The 15628-nt window shown below is 41.8% G+C and overlaps 1 protein-coding gene across 2 annotated transcripts in view; it reads left to right on the top strand.

Annotated features, from left to right (window-relative positions):
* Window positions 1-15628, top strand: part of schip1 (schwannomin interacting protein 1) — a 241589-nt gene that overhangs the window by 56631 nt on the left and 169330 nt on the right. For both annotated transcript variants that reach the window (XM_032506384.1, XM_032506392.1), the window contains exons 6-8: window positions 12309-12373; window positions 12603-12674; window positions 13340-13475. In XM_032506384.1, the coding sequence (XP_032362275.1) occupies window positions 12309-12373; window positions 12603-12674; window positions 13340-13475 (273 nt within the window). The remainder of the gene's footprint in view (window positions 1-12308; window positions 12374-12602; window positions 12675-13339; window positions 13476-15628) is intronic.

Here is a 15628-nt window from a genome sequence, read left to right as displayed (position 1 = left end):
TAGCATCCTCTGCCCCTCTCCCTTTCTGATGAGCAAACTGGCAGGGGTCGAGATACTGCTCCACATGAGGCTTCAGACTATTCAACATGATTTTCTCACATACCTTCATAGCTATGAAGGTCCCATGACATTCTGCTTTTTGGATGCTTTTATATATAGGCCTTAGTGGTCCACTTATACTGTATATAATGTCTCTTTCCTGAAATTCACCATTGGTGCAGAATTACAGCCGTTAGAGCCAGTCTCACAATGAGCTTTACTTAGGATGTGCCATTTCTATGTCTGTTGCTATTGAGGAGGAGAGAGGCGGGGGCAAGGTTGGGGGGGGGGGGGGGATGACTTTGACCAACTGCCACCTTGCTTGTTTCAATATCCCTGCTCTTTATGACCTCATAAGGAGCAAGATTCCAGATCGGCCCATCTGAGCTTTTATTTTCTCAAAGGCAGAGCAGGATACCCAGGGAGCTGGGGGAGCTCATATTAATGTTAAAAAACCTCATAAAGGGACATTTTCATGCCATGGGACCTTTAAGAATGACTTCAGGGCTTAACTCCAAGTCTTTCAGTGTTGCGGCTAAAGCCGATTTGAAAGACCGCTGTTCGCAAGCAGCAGTAGCAGGGAAGTAGCAGGGAATTCACGCGAAACCGTCGCAGCTCTGCCATCCTTATGTTAAGCCCACCCACTGACTCTATACACGATGTGATTGGCCAGACCAGAATTGTTTTTTTTCCAGCTTGCAAGCCAACGGAGAGTTGCTAGACTAACCCCGGCTGAAAATTACATTTGCTGCCTCTAGGGTGGGTCTGGAGTTCTAGGCTAAATTAGAGTTTGATATTACTATACATTCTTATTTTTGATGGAATCATGTTTGGTACTATAGTAATTTTTTTCTATAAAGTCAAGAACAAAATATATGTATGTTGTATGTGTGAAGAGTTAAAAGGTTATGGGGTTTTTCACATGGGCTAGCTGTGGTTGGCTCAGCTCGACTCGGCCTCAGCGCGTCCGCCCAGCACGGCTGGGATTTGCATTTCAGGGCTACTCGCAAAACAGTGCAAAAACCTGTGAAATGACATCGCTGACGGGTCCGGCTGCTGTATCTAAGCCCAGTGTGTTGATCTAAAGTGAATATGATGTGAGACTTTTAACCTTTAACCCCTTTAATTTTCTGTGTAGACTTATATCCACATTTTAGCCCCGTGGGATTTAGATGGCAACACTTTTTCGATTTAAAAAAACAACAACCTTAAGATCTTTGATTCTGTTTCTCTGAACTACTCCGATAAATCCAGACGGAGATAATGAGAAAGAGAGCCGGGAAGAACGAGAGGCCCAGCTCCCCTCCTCCCCCTGTCATGCCTGTGTGTGTTGTGGGTGTGTTGGACAGGCGCAATGGCTTGTTTATGGGCAGATTAATTGCTTTTATGGCCTTGTTTCTCCCTGTGAATGGTGCTGGGTGTTTTAATGAACACCCACACTGCATGCCGGCCTGCCTCGCCAGCCTGCCGCACTGCTCCTGCTGCTGCTTTTTAGAGCATAGCCAAGCTTTAGCTAGAGCCCACCACAGCTAATGCCTAATGCTCACTGCATGGCCCTGCACAGGTGACAGATTTCATTGGTGTGTGTGTGTGGGGCTGAGGATTTAGCCTTCTTAGGAGGACCAGCACAGGTGGTTTGTTCCACTCGAGGCCCACAGGGCTAAGGGGCGACCAGCAGTTAACTGGACCGTGACTTTAATCATTTCCTGCTGAGCTGAGGAGAGGCAAGCCAGGCTTTCCACAGTGTTAAGCTACGGTCATAGACACAAAGATTCTTCAAAAGACTTTCACAGGAGATAGAGTGATAGCTTTGAGAGGAGGTGAGAGGGGCCATTTAGTTAAGAGGTTGAAGGAATTAAGACTAGGTAAGCGCTTTTCCCATCGCAACTTTACATGGATCAATTAAAAATCTAACCCAAGCTCCCCCTCAATGGTTCTCTGCCCCTTCCTTTCTTACTTCATCACCCTTATTGTGCATTACTTGTCTCTCTCTGTCTTTCTTGTCAACCCCTATTCTCTCCTTTTGTCTTTATCCATATTCCTCTCTTTCTATCTCATTCTCTCTCTCTTATTCTTCCTCTCTCTCTCTCACACTCTCATTATTAGAGTCTGCAGGCTTTCTCTTTCTTTGTGCTTTCTACTTCATAAACCTCAAAACAGCGACGAACCACCGCTAATGGACAGTCTCAGCTCTGCATGTGGGTGGGTAGGACAGGCAGTACTTTATGTGACCCTGTGCTAGTTTTATGACAAACATTGTAAATAAAACAAGTTTTATGTGTCTGCTTGATTGGTCGTTTGTTTGGGGGTTTTAAAGTCACAGGAAAACAAGCATGTGTGCAGAAGCAGCCATCAAATCATGATGACCTGACAATTTAATATTCATAAAGGGCACAACACAGCCTGTGTGTCCTGTGGCTTTGGAGTGTGCACATCTGGAAAAAAAATGCTCATGTGACATCACCCAGGTATTTTGGTTTGTATTGGAGACTTAACATAACTTGACCTCTGCTGTATGGATTTGATCATTTTAAATTGGGGTCTTGCACGTATTGCTAACTCCACTCTTAATAAGGCTGGGCAATATGGATAAAATCAGATATTGCAATACTCTTGTCCCAATACCTCGATGGCAATATTATAGGGTTGAAAACTGATGCTTTAACAAAATATCTTCACTGTTAGGGAAGGTTGGGGATTGGCAGACACGAAATGCAGAGGCAGAAACTGAAGGTAGTTTTGATGATTTAAGGAATCCAGAAATGCACTAAAACAAAAAGAGTCCTGGAAACAAGCAGGAAAAAAAACAGGAACCAAAAAATAAAGTCCAAGTAAAAACAGAAAAGACAGGAACACTAACATGACCCAGGAAGTCTGACAAAACTGTACGCAGTAACACAATGATCTGACAATGGGGAACACAATGACTAAATACAGAGGGTAACTAGGTAACAAGAGGCAGGTAACACAAGGGCTGGGAGACAGGTGAAAGACATTTGGTAATCACAAGAGTGAGAAAACACAGGAAGTAAAACAGAAAACCCCGACTGTCAAAATAAAATAGGAAGCAGAACAGACACTCACAGGACGACAAAGGACAGGAACTACAAATAGACAAGACAAGGGAGCAATCACGGACTATGATAGATACATGACCAAAAAAATCACAAGGACGAAATGTATAACAAAATACCAAACCATAACATTCACAATGCGATTTTAGATAAACAATCTTCAGTTATGTAGATTTAATGACTAAGTAGGTAAAGGCAAAAACAATGGAAGAAGCTAGAACAGTCTGGTAACAGAAAATGACATCACTTTACTGTGATGCAGCCTTTAAAACCAGGAAAAGACAAAACTTAAGCCATTTACGATATTACAATATCCAAAATCTAAGACCATATCTTGTCTCACATCACCATATTAATACAATATCAATATATTGCCCCGCCTTAACTCTAAGTCCAATAATCAATCAGCGGAGGACTCTTTCAAGGCCAAATTGCACCTTTATGTGTTAAACTCTTCTTCTGAGAGGGTCGTTTGTCCTTTGTCCTCTTTGTCCTTGGTCTTTGTCCTTACGCTGTGAGCTCTGACAACATATTTCCAAAAACTGGCGATGCCACAAATAAAGTTGAATACGCTTTAGACTTTACACTTTAAAGTTTAAATAGGATCCTATCACTTAAAGTAAAAATCCCCCTGGGAACTCGTATCCCTTAGTCTGCATCTCTTTTACTACACTTTTCTTAACTTTAACTTTTTCTATAACTGTCTTTACAATCTTATTAAGCAACAATGCCGGTCCCTCCATTTGACCATAATGCCCAATAAAAGAGACTTTATAGTTGCACATATTTACATTCTGCTTTTTGCATATATATTGCCCTCCACCCAGCAGTGCAGTCGTCAGTACAGTGGTGTTCTGCTTGGCTGCTGTGGAGGACAAGTAGTATTGAGCGCTGTTGTAAAAGGAGCTGCTTTATTGTGTGTTTGTTCTGGCATGTTAACGGCTGGCTTTACGGCTCTGATTATGGCCCACCAGGGGAGCTGGGAGTGCTAACTATACAGCGATAATGCTGCAAGCAAAAGGGATGGAAGGACTCTACCTCAGGGTGTGCATGTCTGCACAGTGACAGAAAAGATCCTCTTATGGGTTCTCTATTATATGGTGCTGAGGAAAAGTTTGTGTCTCACTTTCTCAGTTATATCATCTGCATTGCATGCTGCATGACCTGTTGTGCTTAGTTGCTTTATGTCTGAGCACCTGTCTCACCAACATAACATTCATGATTGCAATATACAAATAAATGATAATTCCAGAGCTCCACATCCCCTACAATTAATGACTTGTTGTGACTGACAAGCATGATATTTTATTTCCAAATTCCTCCATATTTTATTCACACAACCAGGAAACTTTATGGAAAAATTAAGACACACAAACACACACGCACACACTCAAATTGTGCGCACAGATTTATATTCTGTCCGTCTCTGCTAAGCTTACTCCTTTGAATATATTCAGCAGTGTAGTTCTCCATGGATCTGTATTAGCTTATGTGACTGTCTTTAGGTTTTCCCCTTGCTCCATTTCCCCTTTTTTCAGTATGCAGCTCCTTTTCTCTCTGTCTCTGACACCGTCAGTCCTTAGCCTAACCCCCAGAGCAGTAGGTGGGACTCTGTGTGTGTGTGCGCGTGTGTGCGTGTGTGCGTGTGTGTGTGTGCGTGCGTGCGTGCGTGCACGGGTGGGCGGGTGGGTGGGTGGGTGGGTGTGGGTGGGTGGGTGGGTGTGGACTAGAAAGAGTGAGAGTGCGTGCCAGCTTTGATTGCAGGGTCACTCAAGAACGACATTGCCAGTGTCTGGACACTGAATCCCAATGGACACTGGCAAATTTACACACACACACACACACACACACACATGCAGGTGCCAGAAGACACAGTGTCTGGCCAGGAATGTCTACAGATAACAGCACCTGTCCTCGGTTTTTGCTATCACACACACACGCGCTCACACACACACACACACACACACACACACACACACACACACACACACAATGTACTGACAGGTTCTGTGTCCCCGTGGCAGAAGAGAGCGATGAGGATGTGAGTGTGATGATAGAGATGGTGCCGGCTGGCTGGCTGGGCCTAAGGACCCTAGGGAGGCTTGACTGATAGAGGCTGCACCAAGCCCTCTGGATAGCTTGTGTGTGTGAGTGCATGTGAGAGAGGGGGTCTATGTCGTATGGCAGATGGTATGATGGTGTTTAAACCAGTTAGGTTACCATCAGTGGAGGACCAGGTCATGACAGCTTTCTGGCTGAAAGGAGACTGGAATAACTTGTAGCCTCAAGGTTATACCATTATTGGGTTAGAAGCTCCTGGTTGTTGTCCAAACAGAGCTAGCAAGAAATAACTCATGCTTGATTTGTTTGCTTGATGATGGCTGGCATCTTTTTGTTAGTTTGAGGCCCTGAACAAAAAGGTAGTGTTTCAATGTGACTGAGTACATTTGCTCAAGCACTGTACTTTAGTACAAATGTGAGCCACCTTACGTCATTATATAGTTTCCATTCTCTATACTTATATACTACTATACGCTATACTACTACTTTATGTTAATTCAGAGTCACATATACTTTTAGCAGTACACTTGTCTGACGGCTGCAGCTTCTACTGTACTTACTTACAGTAACAATTTACATACAGATTACACTACCCAACAGTAAATGCTACTTACATGTACACATGAATGCATCACCAATAATAATCTAATATTATAGCCTACTTGGTTGTGTAAGCCTACTATTGTATTGCATTGAGTCCTTTAGATGATGTAAGTACATTTTGCTAAAAAAATCTACGTATAGAAAGTTGTATTGATTATTGTTCCTAGTTGCATACTGTAGTCTAATTATGTGTTTTGCCTTTATTTTTTGGGCAGAAAATAGGTTTTTAAACCTGTTGGTCTGGTTTCATCTTTCTTTGTCCTTATTTAAATTTGACTTATTTTATTCAACTTTGTATATGATTACATGTTTGTCCAAAAACCATCATGCCATCTGTAAATGAACTATAATTATTTATATTTGTATCTGGTTAATTATCGTTTTAAAAGTGTATACTACAGTGTGTGTTGTGGTGTGTGTGTTGTGTGGGGGTGTGGGGTGTGGTGTGTGTGTGTGTGTGTGTGTGTGTTGTGTGTGTGTGTGTGTGGTGTGTGGTGTGGCTTTCTGGAGACTGTGTATCAGGAGTAAATTGAGCTTATCTGGAAAACAAACACAGCTGGCCAACGTTCTTCAGTGCTGGAAGACGATAGAGTGACGACCCAGAATCTTTTGCCAGCACTTCGCATCAGGAAGCTCATCAAGTATTGAAGAGGAAAATTAACTTGGACTGAAAGACTGTGGACTGAATACAAGGATAAAAAAGAAGAGTTGTGAGTGAAAAGTAGACACAAAGAAAAGGAAAAACATGAGAATGTATCATGTTTGCTATGTTGCTGGGAGAGAAGGAGAAGATGGTGACCTTAAAGATCAACAGAGTTGAAAATATAGTGCAGCAATGAGGGAAATAGATTATGATTTTGTGTTTTATGGGCTCTTTAGATGGGTGGATTTGTGTCCACTCTTTGTCTGTCACTCTGTCCCCTGAATTGAGTTAAGGGGGCATTTAGAGGAGCAGGAGAGCTATTTAAATCATGTGTGTGAGTGTTAGTATGTGTGTCTGGATAAGTTGGAGGTGCAAGGAACAGATTTATGCCCCATGTACAGGAGAGATGAAGGCCATTTCCCAGGGAGGCCATTTCTCTCTATGCTGTGTTTCTTTGGCTGGCAGGCTGGCAGGCTGGCTGGCTGGCTGATTGGCGTTGGTCCAGTTTAATTTCTTCAGAGCCCACAGGCTTGTTCTTTCACCTCCATATCCTTTCTTCTCACCGCCAGCGAAGATCCTGCTTTCATATTCTTTTCCGCTTTAACTCCCTTGCCGACTCTCGATCCGAATCACTTTCTGTCTCACTGCAAAGTGCTGTATCTTTATCGTTCCCTTGCCCTTTGTCCCCCACAGCTGAGGTCTCTAAACTCTCAGAGCTTCAATCATTCAGCCCCTCCCTGCCTGTCTCCTGTGTTGTTTCTCCCTCATACAGTAACACAGCTTTTTTCTTGCTGTATGCCTATTTATCTTTCCTTCACAAACTAGATGAGTCTCACAAGTTGCTCATCCGGTGAGAAACGCCGCCACCTTGCATGACTACAGTGGAAACTCAAAATGAGTTTCATGACATGAACGTATATATTTGTTGTACAATGTAAAGGAGGTGCCCACATTTATGAATCTGAACCCATCTAACCCCCTCTTGTGTCTCTTAAACACTTCACTGTAAATAATGGCTGTGAAATCTACAGTTATTTACTTTACATTTCACAGTAACACTACTGTATATGATTTTTACAGTAGAATACTGTAAAGTTTACATTACAACCGTGTCAACATGACAAAAATCACAGTAGTCAAAGCATTACTGTAAAAATAAATTACAATATAGCCACTATAGTACTGTCAATAGTAAAGTAAATTACTGTATTTTTACTTTTTTATCTTATGTTGTGTTTAATTGTTTTGTATTTTACAGTGAATACTGTAAATGGAAGTATGGTATCTTTACTGTAAAAATAATTCACAGTAACTTGCTGGCCCATTGTTGCCAGTAAGTTACTGTAAATGTTACATTAAATTTGTTACATTGTTCTAGAGCTGATGATGAAAACCTCTTAACAAAAAAGTCAAGTCAGCTTAAGTCATTCTTTATAGTCCCGTTATAGAGAATGTGATGTGCAGCCAGGTTTTAAAACATTATATTAACAAGACAACAGGACAGCAATGACACCACACACAACTGTAAGACAATAAAAATGATAAAAACAACTGCGAGGCAGCATAAACAAAGACACTGTAAAAACAATATAGAAACAATAAGCAGTATAAAAACCATGCGATCATATTGTAGTGATGCAGAAAATAAAGTGGGACTAAAAAGAATAGAGAGGGCAGATGTGCATGAACTATTCCATGTTCAGCATACCGACAGCTTTACACAAAGGCAACCTTTTAGTGGTTTTGTCCTCATAGCAGGGGATCTACAGTGCAGCTGCGGCCTGAAGACACGAGCTCAGATTGTTGAGCTTTACTCAACCCACCTGTCCTGCTTGGCCCACCAACAAGCCTATTCTTAATGGCTACGCACAGCCACTATCCATTGTACACATATCTGAGTCATCAGAGCAGGATGGATGTTGTAAGAGTTAATTATCCACAAGAGGAAAATGCATTGCTGTTTTTTTGCAGAGGAAGCATTTTTATTATACACAGTTGGCTGCATGTCATTCTGGGCATTGAAGATGATTTTTTTAAATCCCTACTTGATGTCCTTAAGAGTACAATGTGCAGCTGTGAAAAAAAATACCTGAGTGCGAATGCACGCATGTGCACTCTTGAATTCTAAAATGCGTTCTCAGTGAGTAAAAAGGGAACAATTTCGTAATTAGTAGAGTACTTAAGTGTAGCAACATGGATTGAATTAAGGCTAATTTTGGACCAAGGCAAACTTGTGTTAGACTATAATTTAAACCAAATGTCTCTTTTGCCCTAGCATGATTGCCACTGTGGATTTGCTCCAGTAATGCCTCATCGGCCTTGGTGCAGAACACACTGCTGCCTGCATAGCAGATCTAACAGCAGGCCTGGACCACTGGGCTTATAAAGTGTAAATAGTGGTGGAAGACGCTTCAATACACATCTGCTACAACCTGTGGAGTTGTGTAAGGGCAAAAGGCAGCAGCCAGGAGCATGCTGGTAACTCTCTTAAACCCTGAAGACCCTCTTATGTCAAAGTTCCCCAAAACAACTATTGGTCCACTGTGCTCTGTTATGTATGTCCTGATTCCCGTCCACCTCTCCAAAAAGGGGCCAGTACATTTCTCACAGTGTGATCGAATCATAATTTTCTCCTTTTCCATCTCTCTTAATTCTGGGCTTTCTCATCACCTCCTCACGTCTGTCTTTTTTATTTTCATATTAGTTTTGTAAAACGAAGTGAAGCAGAAAAGATTGATGATAGAAAAAAATAGGTGGAGATAGAGAGAGGGGTGACGGAGTGATGGATAACATGCAAGTGCTTATGGTCTGTATTTGGCTGTCAGTAGCTCTATTTCCTCTGTTGTTGTATATTGTACTGTGGGTTCAAGGTCTCTTCTCCATCAGCATCTCTCTCTCTCTCTCTCCCTCTCTCTTCCTCCCTGCCTCCTTCTCTCTCTGCTCTGCCTGACTCTACCATAAATCCACCAACACACGTTTGCACACACACACATACATACACACACACACACACTCACACACACACCAATCAATACAAGGCTGCTTGGCACTGCCAAAGCCCAAAATGACTATAGATTTCCTGTCAACTGTGCCACTAAATTATGCAAAACTCTGGTTTATGTTCCGGTACCTTTTTGGCATTCCTACTCCAGATGTGGGATGGGGTTTTCCACTTAGGCAGGGATAAAAGGATCCAGGTGTGGGTGGCAGAAGAATAGGCTTTTGGACCACACCTAGAGCTTTTGGTTTGGTATTGTACACAGTAATTGCAAAATGCAGACTGCTATAGATTTTGAAATCAATACCATGTATTAAAATCATGGTGAATGGTTTTACTGGAGTCAGGGTTTTATTTAAGTTGTGAATATAAGCTGTAAATAATTTCTGTTTTTGCAAGCGCGCACACACACATAAGACAAGACAAGCAGAAAAAAAGTCCCATTTGCTGAGGTTGAGGTGACAGGCTCACTCATCACAAACCAAAATGATTTGACATTTCATTGAGGACATTTTCCTTTTAAGGTTGCATCAAAATCTTTACAAACATTTTCATCAATTTAGTCCTAGTTATTCACTTATAAAAATTACACAATTACAGAACAAATGTCAACAAATAATGATTTAGTCTTAGTGATGAAAGTGAAGAAACCGTAATATGATAATGTGATGTAATATGATGATCTGCAGCTCAGATTGACTGTATTTGTAAAGGAGTTACATTTGCTGTTGATGTGTTTTGTAGACAGCCACAGAGTCATTGTAATCACATGTAAGGTAAAATACGTTTGATGGAACTTACTTACTTGGGAAGGGGCAGATACTTTAAGTTAAGCTGTTGATAGAGAGACTAGAATATAAATGGAGATGCTTCTCTGTGTGCGTGCGTGCATGTGTGTGTGTGTGTGTATGTGTGTGTGCTTGTTTCTGAGGTGGACTAATAGTTTGCCTGGACAGGCCCGTGGCAGAGCCATCAGTAACTCTAAACGGAAATTGAAATGATCGGATAATTCATTCTCCCTGCAACTCCATTACCCAGAAGCTAACAATCTCACAAACACACACACACACACACTCATCCCTCCTTGTTTTTCTACTTTGCTCATCTCTCCATCATTGCTACTTGCTTATTTCTCTCTCTCTCTCTCTTTCAATACCCAATTCTTTAGCTTGCATCTCACTGACTTCAAGTGATTTTAATGTATTTTAAGTTTATTCTTCTGTCTTTATTTCTCTTACTGAAAAACAACACAACCCAAATGCCACTTTTTAAAAGTCTTTTTAAAAGCATCTGACTGGATGTGTATGTGTGAGATTGAGGGACGGTGTTAGAGAGACACAGCTTTCTGTCCCGGATAGCGTTCAGGCGGATTTGGAAAGGCTGAGGTGACATTGACTCTCAAAGCAGAAGAAGGTTTAGCGGTGTTGGGGTTGTACCGAATCCACATCTGAGCCACAGTTGCACTTTCACAGGTCCTCTTTTCATCAGAGAGAAATTAAGAGGGAAAGACACATTGAAAGAGATAAAAACCACTCCTTGATGCAATCATTGATCACTAGTCAAAGGCCTTAATTCTGTCTAATGAGCTGCTTGTTCCTTCTGGGAGGGTGACTAATGAGAAAAACAACACGGCCTGCCACAGCGAACAGCCAAACAAGATAGACCTCTTTAAAAAAAGAAAAAAAATATGATGCCTGTGTGTCCTGACAGCGATTTTGTGTTTAGCTGAAAATCCAGTAAGACAGTGATTCAGTTAGATACACATAAAATGTAAATGAGCATGTACAATGTAAATAGTCATGAAAATAGAGAAAATGCATTGAATGAGAAGGTGTGTTCAAACCTTTGACCTGTACTGTACATGTAAATGAGCACATATTACACATCAAAATGGTACTTTTTTGAGACCAAAGAATATATATCACTATGTAATAAATATTAAAAACTTAAGATCGAACACCAAGTAACAACTGCAGTACAGCCATTTTTCTTAGTGTGGTAGTGCTTCTAATAGATGTATCTTTCCTAGCGTCTCTAAGTCTCTTTATAGGCCAATCTGCCATCAAATAAATGCAATATATTATTCCATGCATACTTCATTAGGCAGTAATGAAGCAATCAAACAAAAAGACAAAAGTGAGGGATTTTGCAAGTTTCACAGTACACACACACACACACACACACAAATACACAATACGCAAGTACACCGTGATGTAGCTGGTAGCTGCTCAGTGCCCTGATGTGACCCTCTTGGCTCATCAGGAAGAACTGCTCCACTTAAACTTTGTTGCTCCCTTGTAATTGAATTAGTGTGCTCAATTATGTAGAGGCAGGCCTGTCCTCATTACACAGCACTATTAAAGCTCGAGGATGGAGCTGAGGGGAGGAGAGCAGCAGGCGAGGAGCGGAGAACGGAGCTAAAAGTCATTTAAGTAAAAGTGCAAAGTTTCATTGCTCTAATCTCCAACGTGTCTGCCACATCTGGGCAACAACTGTGCCATAGTCCATGAGCTATGTCCCGCTGTATCTTCTCTGCCTTGCCTGTCGGACTGTTTGACTTTCCTCTTTGTGCTTCTGGGCCAAATGCCTTGAAAATGCTGAACCAGCAATTCGGCCGAGTTTGCATACTTCCCTAACTTCACAAGAAAACATCTAACTGAGCCAAAATGCTGCCAAACCACTTGCTGCAGGGGTCCCTTAGCTCAGCACAATGATCACACATCTGCCAAACATTTAATCGCATTTGCACATGTACTGCAGGTATCTCCTCTCACTCCCTGTGTCTGCACCAATGCCACATATCTGAAGCGTTCTTATTTGTCTCTTTATATGTCTAAATATGTTTATGTGTCTCTCTATTTGTCCCTCCTCCTGTCTCTACCTCACACAGGAGCAGCGGAAGAGCCTCCAGAATGGCTTCAAGCATGTAAATGATGGGAGTTTTCAACTGCAGAGGTGAGTGTATACACACACACATACACACACGCACGCACACATGCACACACACACACACACACAGACACTCAGTAACACAACACAGAGCAGCCCTGCTCTTGTGCTGCTGTTAAAGTCTATTTCCCTGCAGATGGGACCAAGCCATCACTGTTTAATTACTGATAACCCGGACTGAGATTGGACTTGTGTGTGTTTTCTGAATGTCCACTTCACCCCTTCTCTTTCTCAGTAATCATCTGACCATGGACCTCGACAACAACATCAATATCATCATGCCACCCATTGAGACCAAAGTGTTGATGTGAGTATAAATTTTATCTACAGCTAAAAAAGAGCAATTGTAGACTCTAGCTTTGGTTCTATGCAGTATGTCTAATAAATAGAAAACCACCTCTCTGGATACTGGATTTGCGTATTTCTAACCATTCGTCTAAATAAGTTATTCCCAACTTGAGATTCAAGACCTGTCAGTGATGCAGCAATATAAATCTGACTCGTAGGTGATTAACAGGATAGGAAATAAATGTGTTTTGGAAATTTTTTGGTGGATTTTCTTTTCACATTTCTCTGTGAAATACTGAACAGTTTTCCGTCTTCTAAAAGTGAAATTAAACATAAGGTTATGTAAATGTGCAAAACCCATGGACATATGTGACTTTTCCAAACAGTTAACAAATATAAAATTAATTGTAAAGGGGTCACAAGCTAAAAATGTGGTTTAACTGCCGGTGTAGGTGGCATTACAGTAGGTATCGGTTGGGATTGGGATTAGTTGGGAATTGTAATGCATGAACTTTTGGACCGATTCTGTGAATGCTACAAATTTTAAAGACTGTCCATCTTGTGAATTGACTGATTCTCAAGTGAATCAAGTCATTTTAGCAATTCAGAACTGCATTAAATCTAAAAGATTGCATGGTCCTGTATGCCTGTGTTTCCATGTGGTCTCTCAATCACTATGTGCAGTATCCAGCGGGCCTGGCGTGACTTCCTCCAGAGACAGGAAGCAGAGAAGAGGAGTCCCTCCCCACCCTCCCTCTCCTCCTCTGACAAGATGAGCATGTCAATCAGCATAACAACCCTGTCAGATGGCAGCACCCCTGTAAGTCAGACCTATGTCAAACATATTCTCCATTACAAATTCAAGGCACTCAGACAACGCTGTGCTTGTCGGTGTTTCCGGAGACAGTGTGTGTGAGGACGTGTCTCTTTGCTTAGACAGCTAAATAGAGAGGATTGCTAATGGACACGTGGATGTTGCAGTTATTTTCTAGTAGGCTGTGTACGCACAGACTTGTATCATAAGTGTGTTGCATGTATAAGATGTCACAGTTGTTAAGAGTATTGTGCTGCCTTATGTGGAGAATATGGGACAGTGTGTACAGCCCCATTCCTGTCCAGAAGGGGGCAATATCACTCAGCTAATTCCTTCGGTATGCAGACTCACAATCAGCCTCTTCTCTATGAGCACAGAGTAAATATACTCTATACTAAATATAAGGATTAGGTCTGACATACCCACACCTCTGCTCACAGCAAAGACACACTGAGAATTGAAATCAGCAAAACAGCCATTCTCTTCAGCACGTCGCCCCTTCATTAAACCAGCACGTAATAAATCCCCAGGATTTTCTCTACTGCGTCTGTTCTGGTCATTATTATTCTATACTAACGTCGTCTGCCGACTTGTGACTGAATAGCAAGTGGGTGTACACTTCTCTACTAATCTTTGAGCCTGAAGTCAACAGGCAGGTTAAATCTCAGAGACAGCCAGGAGAGTTCTGTCTAAGAGTGCACTTAGGTGGTACTTGTCCACCCAATCTCTACGGGGAAAAAACACACAAAGAAGAAGACTGTTTGATTTGGATTCTTGTTGATATAAAGGGGTCAGATGGGTTATTGTGAGTGAAGAGAATTCAAGTGGTGAGACACAGGAATAAAACGTGTGCTCTCTTTAGAGCCGGTAGCTTTACAGTAGCACGTGGTGTGAGCAGCTGACTGGTCTGTATTCAGGTCGAGAAGTTTGTGGATAAAGTGAGGAGGCAGTCTGTATTCTCTAAACACACATACAGCACGCACATGGAGAAGACAGTGGTTGTGTTTGTGATCCTTTAGGATGGCCAGGAAGTGCTTAGCTCAGTTAGTCAGACCTTTTGACAAAGGCAGATCACCATTGAGAGATAATGCGTGCGTGTGTGTGTGTGTGTGTGTGTGTGTGTGTGGGGTGTGGTGTTGTGTGTGGGGTGTGGGTGTGTGTGTATGTGTGTGTGTGTGCGTGTGCATGGTCAAGGGAGATAGAGGATAGCGTTGTTTGTTCACTGGTTGAATGTGCTGACACTGTAGCTCCGCTCTCCTCCGTGGAAAACGTAGGCTCAGCTTCTTACTTCTACACAAGTCATGATATTTTTTTTTTTTTTTTTTACCTGATTGATCGCAACGGCCCTCATCACATCTGCTGTATTATCATAACTCTGTCTCGCTTTATACACTTTCTCTCTGTGTCCCCTTTTCTCTCTTTATTTTATTGTCCTTTCTGTAAAGTAATGCATCTGGTGAATGTGACAGCTCCACCCTCCACATGTTTTATTTCTGTCAACCCAGCGATACATTCTCAATCCACACAAGGCAGGGTCTATATGCATTCATGGATTCATGCACACACACACACACACAGACACGCGTGCACACACACATACACAACACACACACACACACACACACACACATACACACACACACCACACACACACACACACCCCACACACACACACACATAAACATGAAAGAAGACAAGGCGATGTGGCAGCCATCTCTAAAGTGATTGAATTTGTAACCTTTGTATCTGTAACATCAGTCTTTGACAAAACTGTACTGCATGACACTTACAGTGTGTGTGTGTGTGTGTGTGTGTGTGTGTGTGTGTGTGTGTGTGTGTGTTAGCAGGTCTTTTTGTATTTCTATAAGCAAGCTATTTTGTCATCCTCGTGTGTTTTCCAGAGAGATGACTGTTATATTCTCAGCAGTGTATGTAGCAGCTCTTTAATGTGTAAATGATCTTTCACGTTGTAACACAGCTCACTCATTGCCATGGCAATCCTGCAAAATAGAGCAGGTCTGGATATCTCTATGATCGATTCATTTGATCCATAGCAACACCACAGAGGGAGGCAGAAATTATAGGTTTCATTAAAGAGGAACCTAACAAAACTTTGGTTTTTATGCCCAGATATGAATCAGCTGTCTAAGTTTTATTAT

Source organism: Etheostoma spectabile, chromosome 3, assembly GCF_008692095.1.
Source record: "Etheostoma spectabile isolate EspeVRDwgs_2016 chromosome 3, UIUC_Espe_1.0, whole genome shotgun sequence".
Lineage (NCBI taxonomy): Eukaryota > Metazoa > Chordata > Actinopteri > Perciformes > Percidae > Etheostoma > Etheostoma spectabile.
Note: the sequence above shows the minus strand (reverse complement) of the source record. Positions and strands in the feature narration are given on the sequence as shown.